Source organism: Rhinichthys klamathensis, unplaced genomic scaffold (assembly GCF_029890125.1).
Source record: "Rhinichthys klamathensis goyatoka isolate OS25496 unplaced genomic scaffold, OSU_Roscu_1.1 h1tg000247l_1, whole genome shotgun sequence".
NCBI classification, from domain to species: domain Eukaryota; kingdom Metazoa; phylum Chordata; class Actinopteri; order Cypriniformes; family Leuciscidae; genus Rhinichthys; species Rhinichthys klamathensis.
In genome coordinates this window covers 424,129-452,010 of record NW_026606769.1, presented here as the reverse complement: position 1 = coordinate 452,010, position 27,882 = coordinate 424,129, and the positions used below count along the sequence as shown (strand labels likewise).

The following is a 27,882-nucleotide window of genomic DNA, read 5'->3' as shown; positions in this document are numbered from 1 at the left end:
GAACATGTTCGACATCAAGATGATGTAAAGTACATAGGATATAGTAAATATCACTGCTGGTGTGTGTCACAACAATGGCATTTATACACAATAAGTGGTTCTCTCTCGCCTATAACACAACTCTCTTTATGCACAGCTGGACTCACAGTTATTCATAAACTTATGGGACTGTTGTTCTGCTTGGTACTTCACCCTGAGGAGGAAATTGCACTTTCCACATAATATTCCAACGTTGTTGCTTTGGGACTGTAACATACCCAGCTGTAACAGTATTTCATTCGAGCCAAGCCTGTGTGTGTGTGTGTGTGTGTTTATGTTCTTGTTTACCTAGTCACAGCAATGTATGTACATTTCACCTTTTTATATGCACTCATGTGGATGTATTGAATGCTCACTGATGTTTTTTGTACAAAATCTGTCATCAAGATTATTGCTTCATTTTTGCTCAGCTTTTTTTATTTCTATGAATTAAGATAATAAAAGGGAAATGTGAAGCCTTCAAAAAATTGTAACTGGATACTTTTGGTAATGCAAGCAAGGACTTGAACGAGAATAATAAATTAGGGTATTACTATTGTGAATTCAATGTCATTTTATTTTACACTACAGAAACATTTGAGTTTTACTCAAGGCTTTAATGTAATATGATATCAAGATAAGGATCATTTCTTGTCTCCATAACAGAACTGTCCTGACGATGTCAGTCTTGAATCTTCCATGCTTATTTTATCCAGCAAGTTTATGATGTTCTGAAACATAAATAGTCTTTTTGTTCCAAGCTACAAAATAGCATTAATCCGTTCATATATAGTTTGTCAGGTTACCTGTCTCCCAAATGCTTTCGCCATATCCGCTGCACCTGCTCCATACTACATTGGGGTGTAAATATAATTTTATCATGAGTTATCAGTTCTCCTCTGCTCTGGCAGAATGTTTTATTGCACTCCTATTGTTTAATCATTTATGGATTATGAATATCATAATGATCATAATCTGACTGTTACCTCGTTCTTCAAATGGTGATCTGCCCCACTGTCAAGCAGAAGTTTCACCAGCTCAACATGGTTATTCAGCACAGCAACCTAAAAAATTACAACCAAAAGCCTGCAATAACGTAATCCATCTTGTCCACGACAATTCTAGTGGCTGTTTTGATGATAAATACCATCAATGGTGTCTTGCCAGCCTTGTCACGGACATTTACATCAGCTCCAGCCTGGAGGAGGACAGAGGCCACCGCAGCGTTCCCACTGATGGCTGACACACGCATGAGAGGAGTCCAGAGAGACACTTTATCCATCACATCCACCTGTCAGAGGACAAAAACACAGATGTGTTAAACTGACAATACAGGGTCTAACTCAACATTTGACAGAGTAGTAGGCCCTCCCAGATGGTACATCTGTCAAAAGAGGTTTCATTTATGTGAAATATCATTGCTAAAGATCTAAAAGCTAAAATATCAGTGATAACTGGTCATAAATACTTTTAAACTAAAAATAAGAAAGTTTACTTTCAGTCTACTTCTCAGAAATATACGTTACTTCTCACAAATATGCTTAAAACTACATTTAAAGGGATACTTCACCCAAAAAATTTAATTCTGTCATCATTTACTCACCCTAAAGTTGTTGCAAACCTGTTTGAGTTTCTTTTTTCTGCTGAACACAAAGGAAGATATTTTGAAGAACGATTGGAACCAAACAGTTGTTTGACACCATTGACTTCCATAGTAGAAAAAAAAAAATACTATGGAAGTCAATGGTGCCAAAGTTCCAATCGTTCCTCAAAATATCTTCTTTTGTGTTCAGCAGAAAAAAGAAACTCAAACAGGTTTGCAACAACTTGAGGGTGAGTAAATGATGACAGAATTTTCATTTTTGGGTGGAGTATCCCTTTAAGTATACTTAAAGCTGCAGTCCGTAGTTTTTCCTCTTTGTCATCATCTCTGTTCAAAATCTGCAATTGCAGTTATTCGAGGAATTATCAACTTTACATGGGTTGTGCCTCGGCACGGAACAGTGTGGATGAATCCAATGTTTTGAGGAGAATGTGCGGCTGTCAGCAGTCATTCAGAACCACAGATTCTACTTTTTGGAAGTATGACCAACATAAGAATTTTCACCGGAAAATGTCATCTGAACAAGTAAGTAACACTTTTGTTCTGACCAACTAAGGGAAAAAAAGCATTGCAGGAAATCGCGCTGATCTAACGATCGCTTTCATATCACGTCAAACCGTGCAAATTATCCTTTGTTCTCAAATGATTAATGTTAACAACATCAGCATTGCGTGACTACATTTAATGCCCTTCAGATATTATCCTTGTTTTCGCATGGGCCCGGTTGCAGTCTCTTTTTTTCTGTAGCCACTCCGAAGTCCGAAGTCTTTTGCATTTTACAGCGGGTGAATCTCCAGCACTGGTGATTGTCGTTTGAACCTTTCTGGATTTAATTATAAGTTTAATTATATCAAGTGCTGTGAGAAAAGGCTATAAATCTCCACCTCCAACATCCTCACACGCAAAATAGCCTACTAGCCGAGACTCCTTCTTTATGTGTACAGATGTGACGTAATGACTCAATATAGCCTACTAGCCGAGACTCTTCTTTATGTGTACAGATGTGACGTAATAACGCAAAGACAAGCTCGAATCTCCCATGGAAATCCACCAGTACCACTGGAATTAAAAACATTATTACAAGCTTACCGTTTTGAATCGAGCTAAGGCAAGCAGAGAGTTTTGAACACTGGCTGGTTATGTACTTGCTAAAAATTTATTTTGGATAATTTTTAACCTAAAAAAGTTACGGAATGCAGCTTTAAAAAAAAAAACATTCACACAAAAAACTCCCAACAACATGAGCTATAGAAAATTACAAGTGATCTACACTGTAAAAAGTGATCATTTGACTTAACTTTAAAAAAGCGAGGAAACCGGTTGCCTTAATATTATTAAATAAATCAACTTCATGCGTAGGTGAAAAAATTAAGTTATGTTGAAAAAATTAAGTTATGTGGAATTGTCAAGGTCACATAACTTCAAGTTTTCAATTATGCTTGAAGTTTATTACTTAATTTTAAGGCATGGGTTTCCTCACTTTTTTATGTTAAGTCAACTGATCACTTTTTACAGCGATGCAATTGAAAACACAGCAAGTCTATCCCTCACAGCCTCGCTTTCATACCTGTTATGGTGCTGCTCTGAATAAGGTCTAAACTTGTACTCAATATTTTGATCGAGATGTACTTAAAAGTATAATTAAGAATTCTAAGTATACTTGGCTTGTAGTTGTGTTCACTCTTTTGACTGAGAAGCCTATTAAACAGGCCTATTTTTCACACAGTTACATACTTTCATTGTTTGAAAATATTGATTTACAATGAAAACATATATGATTATTTGATTTTTTTTGTGTAGTCCACTGTGTACATAGAAATTTACTTTAAAGTACATTAAAGGTGTATTTCAAGTATAAAAAATAATACCTAAATAGTAACATAGTTGGATACTTAAAGTGCAAAAATAATACATAAATAGTAAACTATAAGTATGATTTTAAGTTCACTAAAAGAAAACAAGTAGCCTATACTATAAAACTTCTAAACGATAGTTTACTGAGAGTATATTTCAAAGTGTACTTGCATAAACTAAAAAATGTCCTACAAGTATTTAACTAGTAAACTATACCTATAAGTTCACTTGTAGTATAGTTGCAGTAAAAAAAAAAAAAAATTAGTTGTAAACTAGTTGTGCATCCAAAGCTTACTATTGTTACACTTAAAGTATACTTAAAAGTATAGGCTACTTTTATACACTAAAAAGTGAGACAATTTAATCCCAAGTAGTACTGAAATAGTACACTTACAAATATATACTACTAGTAGTACATTGATATTAGTATACTTACTACATAAAGTATACTTACATTTATACTTAAACTTAACTGAAGTATACTTAATAAAATTAACTTTTCGTTTCAAACCTACTTTAATGTATACTAAAGTTTGACCATATGGTTCTTTCCACTTGACATCACATCAAATGACCTCTGACCTCACAACCATCTTGGATCATGTATGTAATGACAGGCAGGTGTCCTCCATCCACAGCCCAGTGGAGCGGCGAGCATCCATCCGTGTCTCGAGACTGCCATGTTGACCCGCAGTTACGCAGGTACTTCACCATATCCAGGTGACCAGAGTAACAGGCCTGCATTAGACTGAAAAAAAAACACATGCATAGATAAACAAAATTGAGTAGATGACATGAAAGATTATAAAATGAAACTGCAGAGCTGCACTGAAAAGGCATACGCAATCTCACCTGTTTTTTCCAGTGCTATCTCTCTTGTTAATATCAGCTCCGTGCTTCACCAAAATGTCTGCTAAGCTACAAACCAAACAGAAGCTGATCTCAAGTAGAAATTTATGACTGAGATTCAGTAGCTCGCTGCTAAATTAGCTTTAGAAACATCAGACGCAAGTTTACCTGGTGAAACCTTTCTGTGCTGCTACCATGAGAGGGGTGAAACCCATTTTGTCATGAACATCCACATTGACCATTCTAGGGAGAGGAATTACATATAAGGGGTTATGAACAATACGTGAACTTGTATTTAAAGGGATAGAAAATGAAAAATCTTAGCTTCATGTTATTCCAAACCTGTATGGGTCAAATGTCCCCTTGATTACTACAATGTTAGTACTAATATAGCATATGAAAAGGTGATTTTGTGGTCTTCCAGGTGGTCAGTGGGTCTCACCTTGACTGTAACACTGTGGTCAGCTCCTGCTCATTCTCCCTGTTCAACGCCTGGTGGAGGTTCTTCCCACTGAAAGGCTCTCCTGTGGTCACACCATCAGAACATTGACCAAATACACTACCGTTCAAAAGTTTGTGGTTGGTTAGATTTTTTGAATGCCTCTTATGCTTGCCAAGGCTGCATTTATTTGGTCACAAATACAGTAAAAAAAAGTAATATTGTGAAGTATTATCACAATTTAATATTTTGTTAATTTTATTTAAAAATATATTTTTTTTGTCCTGTGATGTCAAAGCTGAATTTTCAGCAGTGTCTCATGACCCTTCAGAAATCATTCTAATATGCTCAGTGTTTGGGAAAGTTACTATTAAAAGCAACGCATTACAATATTGTGCTACTCCCTTTAAAAAGTAATGAATTGTGTTAGTTACTTTTTATGAAAAGTAATGTGTTACGTTACTTTTGCGTTACTTTTTCTCACCTGGGCTAAGGCTTGCTTGTTTGCTTGTTTTTTTAATAACAAAAAATGTCTATTTTTGGCAAATGTAAAGGCCCTTTCACACCAAAAGTGAAATAAATAAGCCTCAGGCTGAAGGAAATGCAAATTCACAGCTGTACAGTAGAGGGCGCAGCTAAAAAAAACCTTTCAACTGTGCTGCCATTGATGGCAGAGTAGTACAGGAGAAGAAAATTCAACACTTGCTTCAGCAATAAAAAAAAAATGAAACACAAATGTAATATTTATCGAAAGTTACTTTTGCTTATTAGATCATCAAAGGTCAGCAATAAAGACATTGGTTAATAAAGTGAGATTAAATACAAAGTATATTTGTGTTATTTTTTACACAATATTCTGAGTTTGCATTCCACTGTTTTTATTCATTTTTAGGAGTACTGAATCTATTTTTGTGCAAGTGAGATAAGTAAATGCATGCTCACGTTTAGTCTAGAACTACAGTAACCATCATGTTTACAGAGCGCACACAACGCCCTTTCTTCCAACTTCTCTCAACACAGGGACAGGTGATGTGTCAGTCTATATGGGAAATCAAAGTAACTTGCGGTACTTATTTGAAAAAAGTTACTCAGATATGTTGTTGTAAATGTAAAAGTAATGCATTACTTTAGCACTTACTTGAAAAAAGTAATCTGATTATGTATATTGATATCAGTGTTGAAAAAAAGTTGTGCTGCTTAATAATTTTGTGAAATATTTTCATGATTTGTTTTAGGGATTCTTTGATTAATAGAAAGTAAATAAAAAAAACAGCATTTATTTGAAAGATAATTTTGTTTTGTAGCATTATATATATGTGTTTACTTTCACTGTGTTGATCAATATAATGTGTTCTTGCTGAGTAAAAGTAGCCAATTAATCTTTTTTAAAGGACCCCAAACTTTTGAACTATTTTTTTGAAGAGTTTTTGTTTCTAATCAATAAAAGCAAGGAAAATAAGATTTGAAATAGGTCAAGTCTTTGACTGGAGGTAAAATCTCTTACGGTTGGTGAAGACAGAGACTGCAGGGCTGAAGCTGCACTCCCCTGAAGGTCTGGTGACCATCAGCCTAAAACTGTAATAGGTGCTGGACTTCAATCCTTCTACAACATGCCGGGTGCTGTACCCTCTGTGATAAAACACCAAAACAGGGCTGTGTTGCTGAAAGGACAGTTTAAATATGTGGTAATAATTGAAGTATTTAAAGAAATAATCAGTCAGAGAGATGGGACACTGACATGTATATGGAGCTGAATGTGTGTGTTTTGGGGTCCATCTGTTCCACAGAGAAGTGGGTCCAGTGTTCAGGGGGGCCAGTTCGAGATTTGTTCTCTTCATTCATCCAGCTCATCTCGATACTGTGGTGACTGACCTTCCCAATCACAGGTGGCTGAGGGAGGTCTGGAGATTTTGCTGGAGAAACAGAGAAAATAAGGCACATTCTTAACATCATGTACATTGTTTGTATTAAAGTGTAGGATTGATGTGAATTTTAGGCATATCTTTGCAGTCATTTCCAACACAGTTATGTTACTTTTTGTTAACCATATGCGAGTTTTGTTAAGGGCTGAAACCCAAACCAATCTAAACCAATCTATTAATATGCAGTTATCTGATACTGCAGCATCCATGGAATGATTTTGCTATTCAGGTGTGACATACTGTATGGGTAAACAGCAGCCTATTGTTTCATCTTAATAAAGGTCATGGATATCATGTAACAATGCACCAAGAATAACTAACAGAAGATTGTTCCTGGATTAGTAATTAAGTTAAAAGATTATCCATTACTTTTTGCAGGAGAAAACGTTTTCTTTTCCCAATCAGATGTAGCATAATTTTCCAAATAAATAAATACATTTGTATTATATAAATCAAATATAAGAGAGGAATAAAGGAACTTTATGTAGTATAAGAAAATAAATTTATTGAAGGTATTTTGTGGTGGTGTTGTTTTGAATAAAGCTTGTTCCTGGATTAGTGATGATAAGTTAAACGATTATCCATTACTTTTTAATCACTGTTGCTGGAGAAAACTTGAGGATGTTTTTTTTAATGCAGCTCTTTAAAGTTAAAAAACAGTATTGATATTTTAATAAATGTAGGCTATTAACATGTATAATATATATACGTTTTTTTTCTTATATTAATCAAATAGAGGAATAAAAACTATATGGTATATGAAAATTATTGAAATCATTTTGTGGTGTTGTTTTGAATAAAGTTTGTCTGAAAAACTTTTAAACAATTCTATCAAGCATTACGTAACTTATTATGCTGCCTGCAGTTTTCATCTCTTCTTTCTGTTTTCCTCTATTAGGCTATATTTTACAAACGTAAACAAGTTTTTTGGAAATATGTTTTTTATGTTGATAAAATGCCCTGACAATAAACTAGTAGCCACGAAACACAAATCAAATGTCTACCTGGGTTCATCGTCTCAGTCAGCGTCCTTGTATCGAGAAATTCCCCACACGGAGGATGATAGTTCTGCTGCTGTGTGTGTGTGTTTGTCTCTCTCAAACACATCTGACTGCGAGCACTGTCGTCATGGTGACAATATGACATAGTCGGTGCTGCAGACAGGCCATTGTTTATTGCACGAAACACGAGTTTCCCTATTTCAGCATATTGTTTTTGTTTAAACATGAGAGCGAAGTAGCCACGGTTATCAAGACTGAACCTTGTTAATGTTGTTTACCCTGCACTAGTCACTTTCATCATTTGGGGCTCTATTGTGATGATGAGATTAAATGACCACATGACCACTTAAAATCTCTGCCGCTGCGCGTCCCAGCGGTGATTCAGTGCGCTTATGACGGTAAGACCGAATCGGTTCTTTTGAACAATTCTTTAACAATGTTAAAGAACTGGGTCAAAAAGATTCAGTAATTCTTTTACGTCATCACGTGGTCCATGGTAAATTACATGATTATACATGACTCTTTTTTTATGTTTTACACACAATTTCTACCCAATAAAATATTTTATAGAAGGCCTATATATTTTTAATATTATAAAAAAATGTAGACCTATAGGCTACTCAATAAAACAATGCTTGTGGTTATTTTAAAATGTTATAAAATGTTAATGTTAAATGTTAAATCAAATTAATAAATATTAAATTCATCTTGAGGCCCACTTGGAATTTTGCTGAGGCCCAGGCCCCCTTATGGGCCCCGGCTCCTGGTTGAGAAACACTGATGTAGACGACAACATTTTATTAATAAGTGTTGTTGTTGTTGTTGTTTTTCATTCATGTATCCACATTTAGCTTGTTTGGTACCTAAACATACATTTACAACAAACAATAGGCCTACTACTTTACATTATTTATTAAAAAAACAACTCAGTTTCATGTTTCTATTATTAAAAATCCTTGGTGCACTTAAAATGCTATTACCATGCTGACTCGAGAACCACTCGGACCGATTCAGTGCAACTGGTAAACGAACCGATTTTGTTCATTAAAAGGATCCGACTCCAAAAAAACGATTCATTCACGAATCGAACATCGCAAGTGCGCTGAGCGGGACAACTGATGACACAAAGAGTCTGTATCGCCTGAGCGCGGGTCTCTAAAACTTATCTGGACGAGGTCATCTATTTAAGGCCATAAATATGTCACATAATTAATAGAGCGTATCATCGTATCGTAAACAGACAGTCAACTTGTTCCTTTTGATTTATTTGTGCAATTGAAGAGAGAGGTGAATTAGGAAAGCGACGGAGATGGAGCCATCAACAGATGTGGAAAAACTACCCGAAACCAACGAAACTCAAGATATTGATTCGGATGATCTGCTGGAGTTAAATCAGTTCGACGGGCTCCCTTTTTCTTCAAGATATTACAAACTATTAAGAGAAAGAAAAGGTCTGCCGGTGTGGGGAGCGAAATGCGAGTTTATGGACAGTTTGATCAACAGTCAGATTGTGATAGTTACTGGCACAGCTAAAACAGGACAAAGCACTCAGGTGAGTTTATGTGTTTATCATAGAACATGGGTATTAATTTGTGCTTTAAAATGCTATTAAATAAGTATTTTAATTGTTTTTTTTACTCATATTATTCCATATTCTCCCCTAAAGGACACATTAGGGCTAAATTTTGAACTGAATTGAGGTTATCGTTATTGAATTTAATGTGAACACATTGCTTCATCTTTAATGGAAATGAAAATAAAGTAAATGGACGGGGCAGATACAACGTATTCACTACTAGTTTAGCATTGAAAGTACCAAAAGTATGTTATTTGTGAGTTTTATTTTTGAGCAAGTGTTATCCGACTTAATCTTCATTTAGATCCCTCAGTGGTGTGCAGAGTTTTGCCTGTCTACGCAGTATCAGAATGGCATGGTAGTGTGCACTCAGATTCACCAACAGAGCACGGTGGAACTGGCCCTCCGTGTGGCCGACGAGATGGACGTGAACATCGGCAATGAGGTTGGATACAGCATCCCACTTCAGACCTGCTGCTCCCCTGACACTGTACTGAGGTGTGTATATGATCCAGAGGCATCTTCAGAAATGTAAAGCCTGCACAACATTATTTGGTCATTTGCCCTGGACATTTTCATCCATGAAATGTCACTATCTGCCCCTCCCCCCGTCATTACCACCACACGTGCATCTCCTTTTCAGGGGCGCCTGTCCTTCTCTAAACAATATAAAAGCTAACAAAAGGCTGAGGGGGCTCGGTCTGAGGGTCTCCACGGCAGCTGCCGTACTTCCATGCTACCCATATGCTTCATCAAACCTTTCAGAGCCGCCATAAGTCAGCCTGGCGAACAAAGAGCCAGAACAGTGATTAGAACAGCTGAGAGGGTCTGACTTAATGAAAATGCTGACCTTAAAGAAAACACTGAAAATTCCCAAAGTAAATGATCATCTAATCGTGTCTGCTTGTCTTCACTTAGCTCGTTATTTTTGTTTGTAGATGCATTCAAGAAGGATTTTGTATTTAATAGCACTCTCGAAGAGGCCTGCAATGACATCTGTTGCTTTGCAGGTACTGCACAGATGATGTGCTGCTCCGGGAAATGATGTCGGACCCCCTCTTGGAGCAGTGTGGTGTGGTGGTCATTGATCAGGCCCAGGAACGCACCGTCAGCACAGACCTGCTCCTCGGGCTGCTCAAAGACGTGCTCCTCGCACGGCCAGAGCTCAGACTGGTCATCCTCACTGCCACTCACTCCGCTGAGAAACTGCTACGACACTATGGAAGCGTTCCTCAGATCCGGCTGGAAGGGCCACAGCCGTGCGAGGTGGTGTATGGGAGTGGGAGAGGAGGTGTGAAGGATTACCTCTGCTCTGCTCTTAGACTGGCGCTGGAGATACATCAGAATCAAAACCATGGAGACATTGTGACATTTCTGGCAACTGAGCAAGTAAGAGACATTTAAACGTTGATAGATGAGACAGTGCTGCTGGACTAGTTGTTTTACATTTTGTTGACTTTTTTGAAAATATTTATTATTTACAAATAGTTTTATAAATTAACAAATAAATTTTTTTCTTTAAACTATCATATAATATAGTCGTTTTATTTTTTATAATTAATATTTATAAATTAATTTAATTTATTGCATTTATTTAGGCCTATGAATAAATATAATGTCCGATTATTTAAAAGTTATTTTAAAGTAATTATTAAAATTTTAAACTAAAACAAAAAATAATTATCTATAACATATCTATAATATAATAATGTTTTATATGTTTACTTTATTTTGCATTTCAGGTGTGTAATTTCATATCTGCAAAATAAATAATCATATTTATTGAATTTATTAATTTATAAAAAATTATTTGTTGAAAATTAATGGTAATGTCTTGTGTGTAAAAAGACACACAGATTTAAGGACTCCGTCTCAGTTGTAGTTTTAGGGTGTGTTCACACTTGGCAGGTTTAGTTTGATGAAAACGACCCCTGGTGCGATTGCTCTGTTAGTGGGGTTCATTTGAAGTGTGAACGCTGCCATCCGAACCCTGGTGTGCACCAAACAAGCGGACCCCTGAAAAGATGGGTCTCGGTCCATTTCCAAATGAACTCTGGTGAGGTTCGAATGAAATATGAACGCAACACGGACCAAAGACATATAAACGGACCACAAACAGGACGTGATGCCACAAAATGCGACCCTAAAAAGGACAGAATGCTCAAGTATACCAGTTTTTTCGCGCCATAGTCGCGATGTTGCCCATCATCACAGTTCAGTACAGGCATCAGAACCGCGTCTCCACGCAGCAGGTCTTCGTTTGTGTGTGTGACGGAATGATTCCGTTTTATAGGCTCTTCACGAGTTGTCAGCTCCATCATATGAACGGCACGCACATATAGCACACGTTTGTCCAATCAATCACACAGCATTGTTTTGGATGTTCGACAAGTTCCATTACAAAATATACATCTTAAAAGCCTTTTTTTTTGTATCTTTAGGTTCAGTGTTAAAAATTACAGTGTGAACGCTAAGTTAACCAGGACTAAATTAATCATTTTCTTTTTTGTTATGGACCAAGAGAATCAAGAGAACCAAACTACAAGTGTGAACACACACAACCTCACAGTCTTTACTAAAATTTGATGTTTTTATTGTGTATATTTGTATGTACTGTATATTTCATCTCAACCTGTGTGAGCCCAGGCAACTGGCAGATCATTATTTTAATGGATCCTTAGTTTTAGTGCCATGTAAATGTCCCCCTGTCTTTCTTCGACATATCTAGCATAGAACTGAAAAAGGTCCCATTGCCATGGTAATAGAAACTTTTCTTTCTTGTTTCATTTTCAAGGAGATTGAATGTGCCCATGCCATTTTGCGGCGAGAGGGTGTCAATCTTGCATTGTCTCATGGCGAGCTGGTGCCCGTGTCTCTGTGCCCTGCGCAAGGAGACAGTCTCTCACTGCTCTCTGAGGAGAGCAAGAGTAGGAGAGTCTTCCTCACCTGCAGCCCCAGTGAAGACTTATTCTGGGCCGTTCAGAGCATTCGCTTTGTGATTGATGCTGGAGTGCAAAAAAGATATGTATGTAGTGATCGTTTCATTTTATTTTGAACTTTACGGACTATACCTTATTATTAGCTCTGCTTTTATACATTTTCATTGGTGGACATGAAACAGTGATGTTTCATTGTGACAGGTTTACAATCCTAGAATCAGAGCCAACTCCATTGTTATTCGACCAATCAGCAAGAGCCAAGCTGAGAGCCGAAAACAACTTGCAGGCCCAACAGGTGAGTGCTTTTTGCTTTCTAAAATTATAAAATAAAGATATATAAAATAATTAAATATTTCCTCATACACTAGCGTTCAAAAAGGTTGGGGTAGGTTTTTTTTTTTAACCCTCTACTGCACAGTGTTGCCATATGGAAACATACCCTTTCTTTGGACATTTCTTGAAATTTGAAAATAAACATGAGCTCTGATTGATCTTAAATTCATAATAGAACCCGGTGGTAACCAATGATATGCTTTGATGACATCACGACACTACACACACCCTTGCAACGTCATTCTTTTCACACACTTTTGATGACTCCAGCTGCTGAAAAAGTGCTCGTGTATATGTGAAGATTTTCCTCATTTTTTTCATATTTCTTCGGAATAAAAAAATACATCAAGCATCTGGGATAAGTTCTAATCTTTTTTCAATCATTGTCACATTGTTTTGATACTTATATTACTGGAGTTTTTCGAGTCCTGCCCGTTCCACAGATGATTACATTTTTTAATTTTCATCTCAGTGCTTCTAACTCAGTGGCTGTAAGTGGGTTAGGAATAGGATTTCAAGTGATTTTGAAAAAATGGTCAAAAAAGAAAATCACATACCCCACCTTTAACGGAGAGAACAACTAGCTGCTTTAAGGCGTTTCACATCGAGTAGTTTCACTTGAACAGTTCTTATGAGTTTGCGTCAGATGTTTTGTAAATGTTGTTGAAATAATCGTTTCACATTGAGTAGTTTCACTTGAACAGTTCTTATGAGTTTGCGTCAGATGTTTTGTAAATATTGTTGAAATAATACTTTGAAAATTAGTTTCATATTTTGTACACAAAGCTCTTGAAAACATTTTAAATAATAACAACAATTTCATTTCTAAAAGACAGGTCTGTAATCATCTATGAATTTCATATCATTTTGGGAGAAAACGCATCAGGCTGTTCCATTGTCGCACAATGTTGCCATATGGCAACGTACCCAAAAGTACCCCTCCCAAAAAAACAAAAAAAAAAAACAAAAAAAAAATGTTAATTTGAGTCTATTTTATATATAAAAAAACACTGTAAAATTTTTTTCCATGATTGCATAATAATGCGTGCAGTAGAGGGTTAAGTAAGTTATATTTTTATTCCGCAAAGAAAAGACACATTAAATTGATCAGCAGACATTTATAATATCAAAAATGTCTACATCAATTAAATGCTGTTCTTTTAAACTTTCAATTAATCAATGAAAAAAAAAAAGTATCACGTTTTTTCACAAAAATATTAAGAACAACTGTTACACTTAATTTTGATGGTCCACTTTAGATATTCTGTTGACTACATAACGTTGCACCTAAATGTCAACTAACTCTCGTATTAGTTGAGCATTAGTAGACTTTTAGGAATAGGATTAGGGTTAGTAGAATAAGGGGTTATGGGTTAGTAGAATAAGTTGACATGTACTTGCAAAGTTTCTTATAGTCAGAAGGATGTCTGTTGCAGGAGCATCAAAATAAAGTGTTAGTAGTTATTAAGCAGACAGTCTGCTGCTAATACTCTAATGAGGGTTCGTTGACATGTAGTTGCAAAGTTACTTATAGTCAACAAAATGTCTAATCAAAATAAAGTGTTACCAGAACAACTGTTATCAACATTGACTGTGATAAGACATGTTTCTTGAGCACTAAAATGGGCCTGGCATATTATGATTTCTGAAGGATCATGTGACACTGAAGACTGGAGTAATGAACTGCCCTCAGAGGAATAGATTCCTTTTTAAAATGTAATAAAACAGAAAACAGTTATTTTAAACAGTTATTTCACAATGTTAATGTATTTTTGATTAAATAATTGCAGCCTTGGTGAGCATAAGAGACTTATTTCAAAAACATTAAAAAAAACTTACCAACCCCAAACAAAACGATGATCAAAAACATAGATGGAGTAGATCGAGTCCATCAACGCCCCCAAAGCTTATAGTCCTATACCTCGTCCTGGGTCGACATTTGATTCTGTAACATTAGACAGTTTGGATTTATATGCTGTTTAAAGTTGACGATCACATTTGTTTGTTTCTGCTTCTTCTTCGCCTGTGTTTTGATCAAGAGATATTGAATTATTTCAGACGTCATAGCGCCCCCTACCGGATAACAGTGAAAACACGGAAAGCCGTAAATTTCTGTAAAAATAAGAGTGTCTCTGACTGGCATGTATTGATCGAGAGACGTTTCATGTATGCAGGCAAGTGTTTCTGTTTGTATCAAGAGGACACGTCACTTCCTGTTGAGAGCGTCCCTCACATTCTTGAGTCTGACATCACTTCCACTGTGCTCTTCCTAAAGCGCATGGAAATTGCTGGCCTGAGCCACTGTGACTTTATTGACAGACCAGGTGAGATCCTTTTTATTTAATCAAACCTCTTACTTCCAAATCAAAAAAAGCCCACTCTAGATCTGGCTCAGGTCCTGCCCTCAATGTAAATGTAAGGGATTTTTTTTTTTTTTTGCACTACTATTGAAATATTGTGTAATCTATACTAATTTCAAACAGTGAATGTATGCAGTGAAAGTTCACTCTCCGCTGTTTACAGCAGCCAAGCAAAGCTGGGATCATCCAGGTTCTCTTGGCTCACAGTAAGGGTGCAGATGGGCCTGTTCTGCTCACTGCTGGTATTAAGAGGTGGTGGGCCGTGCTTTAGCTGAGCCGACAGCACTCTGACTGCTGTTACATGTGTGTCCTGAGTTTCCCCCCGTTCATTGTGTATTTGGTTTAGTCCTGTGTTCGTTTTCCCGCTCCTCGTTTGTGTTCAGTTCCTTCACCTGTGTCTAGTTAATTTGCCCCAGCTGTGCCTTGTTCCCCAATCTGTTCTCTGTGTATGTAAACCCTGTGTTCTCCCTCACTCCTTGTCGGTTCTCGTTCGTATGTACGTTTGTATATGGTGTGTTAGTGTTTTCTGGATTCCTGGTCTGAGTTATTTAGTAAAGTTTATTGTATTTGATCTGCTGACTGCTGCCTCTCCTTCAACCTGCACCACACCCGTAACAGAAGAACCGACCTAAAAGGAAAAGGAAAAAAAGAAGAGGAAGATGGAGATCTGGGAGCTCGCGGGACAGATCACGGCTTTGGCGCTGGATAGCCGTGATCTGTTCCACTTTACCTGGGGCTTTGTTCCACTCGCTGCCTCCTGCTCGCTGGGCGATGAGATAATCAAGGCGTGTTACCGGCGAGGGGCCAAGGTGGTCGACCCAAGGGAACTTCCAGATCTCTCTGGTCTGGACTGGAGAGAGGCACTCTCCAGATGTCTGGAGAGCTTTCTCCCATGGCACGCCGTGTCCGCACCGCTGGTTCCGTCCAGCCCAGCCAAGCCCGCACCGCTGGTTCCGTCCAGCCCAGCCAAGCCCTCATCGCTGGTTCCGTCCAGTCCAGCCAAGCCCGCACCGCTGGTTCCCTGCAGCCCTGCCGAGCCAGAGCTTCCCTGCAGCCCTGCCGAGCCAGAGCTTCCCTGCACGCCTGCCGAGCCAGAGCTTCCCTGCAGCCCTGCCGAGCCTGAGCTTCCCTGCAGCCCTGCCGAGCCAGAGCTTCCCTACACGCCTGCCGAGCCTGAGCTTCCCTGCAGCCCTGCCGAGCCTGAGCTTCCCTGCAGCCCTGCCGAGCCGGAGCTTCCCCGCACGCCTGCCGAGCCGGAGCTTCCCCGCACGCCTGCCGAGCCGGAGCTTCCCCGCACGCCTGCCGAGCCGGAGCTTCCCCGCACGCCTGCCGAGCCGGAGCTTCCCCGCACGCCTGCCGAGCCTGAGCTTCCCCGCACGCCTGCCGAGCCGGAGCTTCCCCGCGCGCCTGCCGAGCCAGAGCCTTCTCCGCTGGTCCCGTCCAGTCCTCCCGAGCCTTCTCCGCTGGTCCCGTCCAGTCCTCCCGAGCCTTCTCCGCTGGTCCCGTCCAGTCCTCCCGAGCCTTCTCTGCTGGTCCCGTCCAGTCCTCCCGAGCCTTCTCCGCTGGTCCCGTCCAGTCCTCCCGTGCCTTCTCCGCTGGTCCCGTCCAGTTCCCCCAAGCCTGTCTCTGAACCCGTCACTCCCCCCAAGAAAATTTTGGGGGGGGGATATAGGCCACCTGAAGAGACGTCTCCGCCCTGGCCACTGGAAGGGGCGTCTCCACCCTGGCCACCTGAAGTGGCCTCTCCACCCTGGCCTCCCGAAGTGGCCTCTCCGCCATGGCCGCCCGAAGGGGATTCTCTGCCATGGTCGCCCGAAGGGGATTCTCCGCCATGGCCGCCCGAAGGGGATTCTCCGCCAGGACCGCCCGAGGGGTGGTCTCCTATTCCACCATGGCCCCCTAACCAGCCTGCTCCGCCCTGGAGGCTTCCTGCTCAGGGTAGGCCACGCCCTCGTCAGCCTCCAGGGCGCCCGCCCCCCCACCCCTATTGAAGTTATACGGCGCGAGGACGCGCCTTTTTGGAGGGGGCGTTATGTTACATGTGTGTCCTGAGTTTCCCCCCGTTCATTGTGTATTTGGTTTAGTCCTGTGTTCGTTTTCCCGCTCCTCGTTTGTGTTCAGTTCCTTCACCTGTGTCTAGTTAATTTGCCCCAGCTGTGCCTTGTTCCCCAATCTGTTCTCTGTGTATGTAAACCCTGTGTTCTCCCTCACTCCTTGTCGGTTCTCGTTCGTATGTACGTTTGTATATGGTGTGTTAGTGTTTTCTGGATTCCTGGTCTGAGTTATTTAGTAAAGTTTATTGTATTTGATCTGCTGACTGCTGCCTCTCCTTCAACCTGCACCACACCCGTAACAACTGCGTTCATTGTTCCAGAGATAACCTGCTTCCATAACACACACCAGTCAGATGAGCAGCATCATTAGTGGAGCTACGACAAGAGCGATGAACTTGTTTATCTCATGATGCAACTGAGGAAATATGTGGGGTGCTTTTGTTATGATGCCACAAATTAGTGAGAGTTTATTGTCTGTTTACTGTCTGCTCTGTCGGACTAACAAGCGTTTCTATTCAGAAAATGCATCGCAGCTAACAGTTGATAACCTTTTAATTTATTCCCACAATAATACTTGCTCGGGTGTTTTTTTCAAATACCTTATTCAGAGCAGCGCCATGACAGGTATGAAAGCGAGGCTGTGAGGGAAAGACTTGCTGTTTTTTCAATACCATCCACTGTGAAAAGCTGTATGAAGCTCCTAGATCACTTATAATTTTCCACAGATCATGTTGTCTAGAGTTTTTTATATCCACTGAAATTTCTTGGAAAGGTATTTTTGCTGTGTTTTGTTAGCAGAAAAATCCAAAAACACATTAAATAACAGTGCAAACCACTGAAGAGGTGCATGTCCATCCCTCACAGCCTCGCCTTTATTCCCGTTAAAAATCAAAGATGGCGCTGCTGTGAATAAGGTCTATAGTTTTTTATTTAAAAATGAAAGCCCATAATTGTACTGTTTTGATCTTATATTATTGAAATGAACCAGTCTGCTACTTTTAAAACAATAACTCATTTATTTTTATGAGTTAATTGCTTTATTTATTTTATTATTATTTATATACAATTTGTGTTATATATAATGTGTTTATTAGTACTTCGAATTAACTATTTTCGGGTTTTGTTTTTCTTTTTTACTGTCAAGTTTTAGTAATTTTATTGTGTGCTTTTGTCATATTTTTTAAATTCCTATTTAGCTTTAATTTATTTTTATTTCAGCTTGAGTTTCAGTAATTATAGCACTTCAACTACAGTAAAGAAAATAGTTTATCATCTAATATTTTATTTAATTTCAGTGCTATTTAATTTAAAGAAATGGATTTGAATGGTTTTAGTTAAGAATGACACCACTGGGTCAGTTTTTTTTTTAAATCAGCCTATCAACTATTCTGCATATTTTTCCAGAATAGATTAATGCCACACTTGGAAAACTGTGATTGATAGTTTGAAATATACTAAATATTTTAATTGACCCTACCATAGATCCAGAAGGCCTCATGCAAGCTTTAGAGGAACTCGACTATCTTGCTGCTTTGGATGATGACGGGAATCTATCTGAGATTGGAATTATCATGTCAGAGTTTCCTCTTGAGCCACAGATGGCTAAGACTTTGCTTGCGTCTTGCGAATTCGACTGTGTGAGTGAAGTGCTGACCATCGCTGCCATGCTAACAGGTAATCCTGTCTCAGTACAATCCACTCAACAGGTGCACCACCATGTGTCAGCACTTCCGATAGGACTTTGCTCCATCAAGTTATATTTGGAAATCATGTCAGATCACTGTTGTTGTACCAAAGTGACTGTACCTTTTTTACCCCATTAAAATGTATGGATAATTTAATCTCTACTAATAAATTCAGTTACTCCGCCACTATTATTATTATGAATACTAAAAAGAAAATACAATACTTTAACATTTATTTTATTATACTATATTTTGGTTTTTTATTATTATTATTATTATTATTATAACATTTAATTATAAAAAATGTATAATGAAAAAAAAAAAAATTTACACAAAGAACATACATTTAAGCTTTAAATTGCTCTCTCTCTCTCTCTCGCTCTCTCTCTCTCTCTCTCTCTCTCTCTCTCTCTCTCTCTCTCTCTCTCTCTCTCTCTCTCTCTCTCTCTCTCTCTCTCACTCTCACTTCCGGTGTGTCTGGGTGCGAGTTGACCGAGTGTGAGCGTGGCTGGAGAGCTTGTGAGTGAATTTGTCATTTTCTATTTTTTCCCTTGCTGGTTTTTCTGGTCTTTTCTTTTGATTAGTTTGTTGGGCCGCTTGCTATCCACTTAGTTGGGAAGCATGTCGGCCCCACGCGTGCAGGTTTTGAGTTCACTTACGCGGCGTAATGCGGTTAAAGTAGCCGCCGCGGTGAGTGTGGAGGAATATTGCCTTGCCATTGGTGAGGTAGTTGGGCATGGGAGCGTGTTATCCGCCTCCAGAATGAATAGTGCTGTTGTGGTGTTTCTCAATAGCGTAGATGAAGTCAATGAAGTAGTCGAACACGGAATAGTCATTGGTGGTGATTTTGTCTCTGTTCTTCCCCTTTCATTGCCCGCCAAGAGAGTCACTTTGTCGAATGTTCCACCGTTCGTAAGCGATGAAATTTTGACACAGTCTTTATCTCGTTATGGAAAATTGGTATCTCCGATCAAGAAGATCCCAATTAATAGCGGTTCACCGTTGTTGAAACACATTGTTTCGTTCAGGCGTTTCGTTTATATGATTATTCAGGACGATGTAGAGTTAGACATGACACTCAATTTTCGAATTGACAACTTTGATTGTTATTTTTGTCACCACCGCGAAATCAAAGTGTTTTGGTTGCGGTAAATCTGGACATTTAGTTCGTAATTGTCCTGACAAGGTTGCAGAAAAGGAAGTAAACGCAGTGAATGGGAGTATTGAAGGCGATGGTGGGGCGGATGGTGTTGCTGACACTGATTTAGTTGGGGGGGTGGCGGCTGCAGCGGGTGTTCCCGGTGAGAGTGTTGTTGCGTCGACTTCACTGCGCTGTGAGCTCGGTGTCGGACACGGTGCCCACTAAAATACTTTTAGAGGCTAGTGTTGAAGATTTACCGAGTGTAGCACCGGTTTCTGAAGATCAACATGTTGAGCAAATAGAAAGTGAGAGTAATGCAGTGATTTTGCAAGACGAATGTGTAAAGGATGGTGTGGAGAAAGAACACTTTTTAAAAATACCTTCCAATAAAAGGAAGATAATTGATCAAATGGTTGATGCCAAAATAAGTAAAACGAGTGAAATGCAAGAAAGCATGGACCAAGATACAGAAAGTGATGGTGGGTCTTCTGACTCCAGTGTGACACTTTCTCAGGGGGAGTTTAGTGGTCGGGATTATGAACTTGAGGATATTAAGTTATTCCTCAGATCAACAAAAAATAAAAGAGGAGTGCGCGTGAAGGAATATTTTCCTGATGTTAAACAGTTCGCTGAAAAGGCAAAAAGCTTAATGGCAGAGAGTTGCTTTTCTAATAAAGAAGTCTATAGACTTAAGAAAATTGTGAGGAGTCTCAATACTGCTTTAATCAACGATGTCAGTTAATTTAAAAAAAGAATGGCTGATGTTCTGTGGCGTTTTGGGTGGTTTTTCTTTTCCTTATTTTTATTTATGAGTGAAGTTCATGTAGCTACTTTGAATGTTAATGGGGCAAGAGCTTCTGGAAAAAGAGCTACAATATATGAAGTAATGAAGCAAAAAAATATTGATGTTGTTTTATTACAAGAAACTCATAGCGACTTAAAAAATGCTGCTGACTGGGCAAGGGAGTTTGATGGCATCCCTGTGTTAAGCCATTACACTTCAATAAGTGGGGGAGTAGCCATTTTATTTGCAAAGAATTTTAGTCCCATATCGTATGATGTTGATGAGATAATAAAAGGTAGGCTTTTAAAAGTGAGAGCTGTTTTTGAAAGCAATGTGTTTATTTTTATTTGTGTATATGTTCCAACTGCTCCTGTTGAAAGAATGTCTTTTTTAGACATACTATGTGCAACTCTACATAACTGTTGTTCTGAAGACTTCTTGTTCCTTGGTGGTGATTTCAATTGTACTGAGCATAATCTAGATCGGAATCACATTGAGCCTCATTTGGCTTCGCGTAAACGTTTAATTCAAATTATCAAAAAGTATGATTTATGTGATATTTGGAGATCTTTAAATGGTAATGAGAGACAGTACACTTGGGTTCACACACGTGATAAGGTTATGTCTTTAGCTAGGCTGGACAGATTTTACAGTTTTAATCACCATCTTAGTAATTTAAATAAATGTTATATAACACCAGTAAGTTTTTCGGATCACAGTATGGTGCACTGTAAGCTTATTTTGAGCTCAATAAAACCAAAAAGCGCATACTGGCATTTTAATACTAATTTAAGTGATAATTTTTTTAAGGAGTCATTTAAGTACTTCTGGGATGTTCACAGAACAAAGAGGTCTTCTTTTTATTCATTGCAACAGTGGTGGGATGTTGGTAAGATCCAAATAAGGCAGTTTACCCAACAGTATACTCACAACGTTACTAAGGAGTTGACTCGTTCTTTAGAGCTTTTAGAGGGAGAGATAATTGAATCTCAAAATCTGGCACAATCTACTGGCAAGACACATTATTTAGAAGCCTGTTCAAGGAAGAAAGCTCAGTTAGCTGATCTACTGGGGCATAAAGTACAGGGGGCGCTGGTCCGCTCACGTTTCCAAAGCATTGATCAGATGGATGCACCATCCCAATACTTTTTCAATCTGGAAAAAAAGAATGGTCAGAAACGGTTTATTCATGGTTTGCGCTCCGAAGATGGAGTGTTATTGACAGATCCGGCCGGTATTCGGGGAAGAGCAGTTGATTTTTATAAAAATTTGTATAGGAGCGAGCTTAAGTCAGAGTGTGGTGTTGATAACGTTTTCCTTGACAGCTTACCAAAGCTGTCAGAGGAAGCCAATGATGAGCTTGAAGGGGTGCTGACCCTGGATGAGCTCTATAAGGCCCTGCAAGCCATGAAGTCTGGGAGTGCCCCAGGAATGGATGGCATCCCAGTTGACTTCTACAAGGCTTTTTGGTTGGAAATGGGTGTAGATCTGCTGGAGGTACTGAAGGACAGCTTGTTGAAGGGCGGGTTGCCATTGAGTTGCCGAAGAGCGGTGATCACTCTAATTCCAAAAAAGGGGGACCTTACAGATATCAAGAACTGGCGCCCTGTCTCGCTTCTCTGCAGTGATTATAAAATACTTTCTAAGGCATTGAGTAACAGATTGACTGGAGTGTTGGGTCAGGTTATCCATCCGGATCAGACGTACTGTGTCCCTAGTAGATCAATATTTGATAATATTGCTTTAATTCGAGATATTTTTCATGTCTCTTAAGTTGTTACATTTGGACTGTGGCTTGCTATCTTTGGATCAGGAGAAGGCTTTTGACCGAGTGGAGCACTCGTATTTGTGGAGTACTTTAACAGCTTTTGGTTTTAGCAAAAATTTTATAGACATGATTAGAGTACTCTATTGTGACGTTGAGAGTACGCTGAAAATAAATGGTGGCTTATGTGCTCCCTTTCAGGTTCTCAGGGGTATCAGACAAGGTTGCTCCTTGTCTGGAATGTTGTATTCTTTGGCGATTGAGCCTTTGCTTCAGCAGTTAAGAACCCAATTAAGTGGTTTGTTTTTACCAGTTTGTAATAAAACGATTTGTTTGTCAGCCTATGCCGATGATATTGTGGTGATGATTAACAGACAAAGTGATGTGCAAATTTTATTTAATTTAATTGAAGAATTTAGACTGTTGTCATCTGCAAAGGTTAATTGGAGAAAAAGTAATGCTTTATTATTAGGACAATGGGCTGATGGTAAACCTTGCCTTCCTGATGGGATGGTTTGGGGAAATGGAGGTATAAAATATCTAGGAGTTTATCTAGGGGATGACAGTGTGTTACAAAAAAATTGGGAGGGGTTGGTGGAAAAAATTAAAGGGCGCTTGGAAAAGTGGAAATGGTTATTACCGAATATGTCCTATAGGGGGCGAACTCTCATTGTCAACAATTTAGTGGCATCTTCACTTTGGCATAAGTTGGCATGTGTAGACCCTTCACCACAGTTTTTAACGGAAGTTCAAGCTGCTCTGGTGAACTTTTTTTGGGACAAACTACACTGGGTCCCTCAGAGTGTTTTATACCTCCCCAAAGATGAAGGTGGGCAAGGTTTGATTCACTTACAAAGTAGAATGGCTGCCTTTCGGTTACAGTTTTTAAAAAGGTTACTTGATGGTTCTAAAGATTTCAGTTGGCGTGCTGTGAGTTGTACCATTTTGCACACTATAGGGGGGTTCGGTCTGGACAAATCCCTCTTTTTAATGGATCCAACTAAACTGGATTTATCGGAACTGCCTGCCTTCTATCGAAATCTTTTCAAGGTGATGAGCTTTTTTCGTGTTTATAAGACTGAGAACTCATATTCTCTCCACTGGCTGTTGGAGGAGCCACTGATACTTGGGGCCCGTTTGGACATTGCCATTCACTGCTATTTGCCGGGGTTTAGCAACATTTTCCTGCAATCCAAGGTCTTTACGCTGGGACATTTGTGACATTAACCGGGCCTCAATTTGAGAATGTGGACGCCGTATCCGAACATTTAGGAATCAGATCTGTTCGTTTATTAACTCGTTTTCTGGTCAAACTTAAAGCCTGTTTTACAGGTGAAGAGGAACATTTGTTAAGAGACTATTTTAAAGGAGTTTGTACTCCTGATGTTGATGATCCTTTTCCATGTTTGATTATTCAACCCAATCTTGAAGAGGGTACAGGTTTTTTGCTGCAATCAGGTGAATCTTTGTATTTAGATTTCTTGTCTAGTGAAGGAAAAAAACTGTATAGAGCCTGTGTGTTGGTTTTTAATAAGAAAATGTTAGAAAAGAGAATTAATACACCATGGTGTTCTGTTTTTAGATTGAGAAATGATGTAAAACCTGAATGGAGATCATTGTATAAGCCACCATTGTCTAAAAGGTTTGGTGATATACAATGGAGAATTCTGCATGGTGCCATTGCTGTCAATTCTTTTATTTCGAAGTTGAATCTTGAAGTTAATCCTGCTTGCCCTTTTTGTCCTCAAAAGGAGACTGTTTTTCATGCTTTTATGCATTGTTTTAGATTAGAACCTTTGTTTATGAGATTAAGATAATTGTTTTGTAGGTTTGATGAAACTTTTTGTATTGAGACCTTCATTTTGGGTGTTAAGTACTTTCAGAAAAATCGTTTCACCTGTCAATTGTTGAATTTCATCTTAGGGCAAGCAAAAATGGCTATTTATATTAGCAGGAAAAACAGAGTGGAACAAGAGGGTAGCAATGATGTAAACGTGTGTTTTTTAACTTTGGTCAAATCTAGAGTTTTGATTGATTTTAGGTTTTATAAAACTATGAGTGATCTTTCAACTTTTGAATTGATATGGTGCAGTCATGGTGCTTTATGTACAGTTTGTGAAGGTGATTTGTTTTTTTCTTTCTGAAGTTTTCTTTCGGATGGATTTAATATTGTGAAGAGTTATTGTTAACATTTATTTTGAAGAGATACTGTTATAAATTGTAATTAAAGTTTTTTTCAAAAAATCTCTCTCTCTCTCTCTCTCTCTCTCTCTCTCTCTCTCTCTCTCTCTCTCTCTCTCTCTCTCTCTCTCTCTCTCTCTCTCTCTCTCTCTCTCTCTCTCTCTCTCTCTCTCTCTCTCTCTCTCTCTCTCTCTCTCTCTCTCTCTCTCCTCTCTCTCTCTCTCTCTCTGTAATTTAGCTCCGAGCAGTTTCCTTACACCCCCAGTGGAAACGAGACAGAAGGCCTTGCTGTGTCATCAGAGGTTCCAGCATGCAGAAGGAGACCACTTCACCCTTATTAACATATTTAATGCTTACAGATATGCTAAGGAAGGGCCATGTGAGTGATGCAAAGCACAAAAAGTATATAGCCTATAATAGCCAATGTGGTGAATTAAACAGGACTGTAATATATTGACAAACATATTAATATATAAAGAGTCGATTTCACATTCACATTTCAGACTCTAGTGTGGAACAGTGGTGTGAAGACCATTTCCTTAGTCTGGCTGCTCTTCAGACAGCAGATGCGATACGCTCTGAGCTAACAGAAATACTGAAACGGATAGAGCTGCCAGTGTCCTTACCCGCCTTTGGCTCTAAAAACAACAGCTTGAACATCAAACATGCATTACTAGCTGGCTTCTTCATGCAGGTATGGATATAGAGATTATATACATAATACAGAATAATATTGTACTTTGCACTTTGGAAATGTGCTTTGTTCCTAATGGTAAAAGGTCAGAGTTTCTCTAAAACTGAACAACAAAGAGGATTAATCTCTTTCTCAAATGCACTGTGGTAATGCACAGCAGTGAAAATCAGTGCGCTAATTCTCTTTTAAATTATTGCCTTGGGACAGTAATGTCTGTGATTAAGGCAGATTAGCAAATGGCACAGTGATTTACATATTTAAGTATCTTTAGTGCTCCTAAAACACTGCCTGGGTGCTTTTCTAGTGCATTTTAAAATGTTTAATCTCTGTGTTGGGTTTTCCAGGTGGCAAGGGACATTGACGGGTCAGGGAATTACTTCATGCTAACCCATAAACATGTGGCTCAGATCCACCCACTGTCTGGCTACGGAACCGAGATGAACAAGAAGAATCTGCCAGAATGGGTTCTGTACCATGAGCACACGCTATCAGAGAACAACTGTATCAGAACCATCTCTCAGATCTCCGCACATGAGTAAGTACAAGCTTTGTCTAGACTCTAGAAAACTAGAGGACAGAATTACTACTCACAATGTAAACAACTCCAGCTGCATTTGTTTCAGAGAGTGACTTCATTAGTATTATTATTATTCATTTAGCTATGCTAATTCTGTCAGGTGTGGGGTTAAGGAAATGAAGCGAGGACTCAATTGCAGGAAAAATGGGTTTTTAATAAGTATAAAAAATAAAACAAATACAAACAAAAACTACCCCGAGGGGGAAAACAAGACAGACTTGACTTGGAAAACAAAAGACTTGATTTGACTTGACTGAACTTGGCAACAACATCTAGGCAGGACACAAGAGGTACATTCGACGACGAAACAGCACAGGACTGCAAACACAGGGAGAATGAATAGGGAGAGCAAACAAAGGAGGTAAGGAGGGAGGACAGGTGGGGCAAATGAATCATCAGGTAACAAGATGGGAGGGGCTAGACAATCAACAGGAGAGCACATGGCACAAGGAAACATACATGACAAGCCATGTGCTCACACCAAACATGACTTGAACACAAGCACATGGCCAGTAAAACCAATCACCAGCCATGTGCTCACACAAAACGATACATGAATACACAGCTAATGAAAACACTCATAAGCCACATGTTCACACAAAACATGACAACATTAAAGCACACAGCTAGTGTAAAACACAAGCTGTGTGCTACACAGCACAAAACAACATGAAAGGACATGAAACAAGGCACACAGACAAGACAAAACAGGAGTGTCAGGGCTCTGTCACAAAACCAAGAAATAGACTAGACAGAAGTGACAGAACCCTGACAAATTCTCAGAAACAAAAGCTCCAAAGTGACTTGAAAGAATAAGTACTTTGCTGTAGTTAATGCTTGTGATGGAGCAAATGTATCTCATGAGAAAAGGTTTTGTATTAATTCGAACAATTTGAATCATATGGAAGCAGACAATTTTTAGAAAAAAAAGAAAGCAAGAAGGTCCAACCCTCTACCCCCAAACATATAACCGTAAGCAGACCATACGCAGACTCACTAATGAGATCATATGAATTAGCCACTAATTGGCCAAAACGTATAATAGTTATGAATTGCCATGAGTGTCTGTTGGTAACACCACAACACTGAAAGAGGAAAAAGGCTTAAAAGGGATAGTTCACCCTAAATGAAAATTAAGTCATAATTTACTCACCCTGGTGTTGTTCTAATGCCGTATGCCCTTTTTTTTTCTTTTTAATGGACCACAACAGAATAATTTTTCTTAAAATGTCCCGTTCGCATCAAGTTTTTAAAAAAAGAAGCTAAAGTGTCACAGAATGATCCCATGCGACACGTGTTGTATATTCAACTATCCCTTGAACCTACAAGACCACCCTACTTAAAAAGATTTAATTTGATGTACAAAGAGCTTAAATAAATATGTAATATAAAGTATTTAAAACAAACAAAAAAATAAATATACAGTAATATAACCAGTAAAAACAAAATAAATAAAAAAACGAAATGGAACTAAAATAAGAAACATAAAATGCATAAAACAGCAGAGTTGGCACTTGTACTTTTCAATGTTCACGTTTTATTTATTTTTTAATTTGTTTTTTAATATCTTCCCTTGTAAAACCTTAATTGCCAATTATTTTAATTTAAAGCATGCATTGAATTATAAATAATCAGTCATTACTAATGTAATAATAACAATAATTTAATTTAGCTCAGTCTCTTAGAACTTCATAAAAAAATATTCATTTCAAATTTCCTTATGAAGCTTTTTAATTTATTTAGCATGCCATTTACTCTTTCTTCCGACCATTTGAGCAATTTGTTCTTCTGTGCATTGTAATTTTATTGTTTCTTTGCTGTTTGCTTGTGACAGGTTCATTCAGATGGCACCACAGTACTTCTTCTATAACCTGCCACCTAGTGAGAGTAAAGACGTACTGCAGCACATTATAGATCATGGTTCAGCTGCCCCATCTAAAGGCATAAGAAAATCCCAGACCCCCAGCAGCCCTGCCAGTGAGGAGCAGCCCCATGAGCGCTGTACCATACAGTGACTGGGGAAATGACTGCTGGCCTGCTATACAGTAACCATGGAATGTATGAGGCACAATGAAGAATCTCAATAGACTCACCAAATTAGTTTGAT

The 27,882-nt window shown here is 38.7% G+C and overlaps 2 protein-coding genes across 3 annotated transcripts; one reads left to right on the top strand and one right to left on the bottom strand.

The window, feature by feature from the left end:
* Positions 1-574: 574 nt before the first annotated feature.
* Positions 575-7,767, bottom strand: LOC130100784 (fibronectin type 3 and ankyrin repeat domains protein 1-like). 2 transcript variants are annotated; one of them, XM_056266385.1, is made up of 11 exons: positions 7,690-7,767; positions 6,502-6,676; positions 6,268-6,392; positions 4,767-4,848; positions 4,493-4,567; positions 4,328-4,393; positions 4,058-4,223; positions 1,166-1,309; positions 1,005-1,082; positions 825-869; positions 575-749 (listed from the first exon to the last, which is right to left on the bottom strand). In XM_056266385.1, the coding sequence occupies exons 1-11, from the start codon at positions 7,697-7,699 to the stop codon at positions 663-665; spliced, it is 1,053 nt and encodes a 350-aa protein (XP_056122360.1). In that variant the 5' UTR covers positions 7,700-7,767; the 3' UTR covers positions 575-662. The 2 variants fall into 2 exon arrangements, with proteins under 2 accessions (XP_056122360.1, XP_056122361.1); XM_056266386.1 differs by lacking the exon at positions 825-869 and having other exon boundaries at positions 575-779.
* Positions 7,768-8,757: 990 nt separating this feature from the next.
* Positions 8,758-27,795, top strand: dhx32b (DEAH (Asp-Glu-Ala-His) box polypeptide 32b). The gene is made up of 11 exons (XM_056266373.1): positions 8,758-9,238; positions 9,567-9,760; positions 10,273-10,651; positions 12,057-12,287; positions 12,403-12,496; positions 14,709-14,858; positions 18,431-18,622; positions 24,743-24,883; positions 25,008-25,198; positions 25,543-25,733; positions 27,610-27,795. Exons 1-11 carry the CDS (start codon positions 8,996-8,998, stop codon positions 27,788-27,790), a joined length of 2,187 nt encoding a protein of 728 aa, XP_056122348.1. The 5' UTR covers positions 8,758-8,995; the 3' UTR covers positions 27,791-27,795.
* The last annotated feature ends 87 nt before the right edge of the window (positions 27,796-27,882 follow it).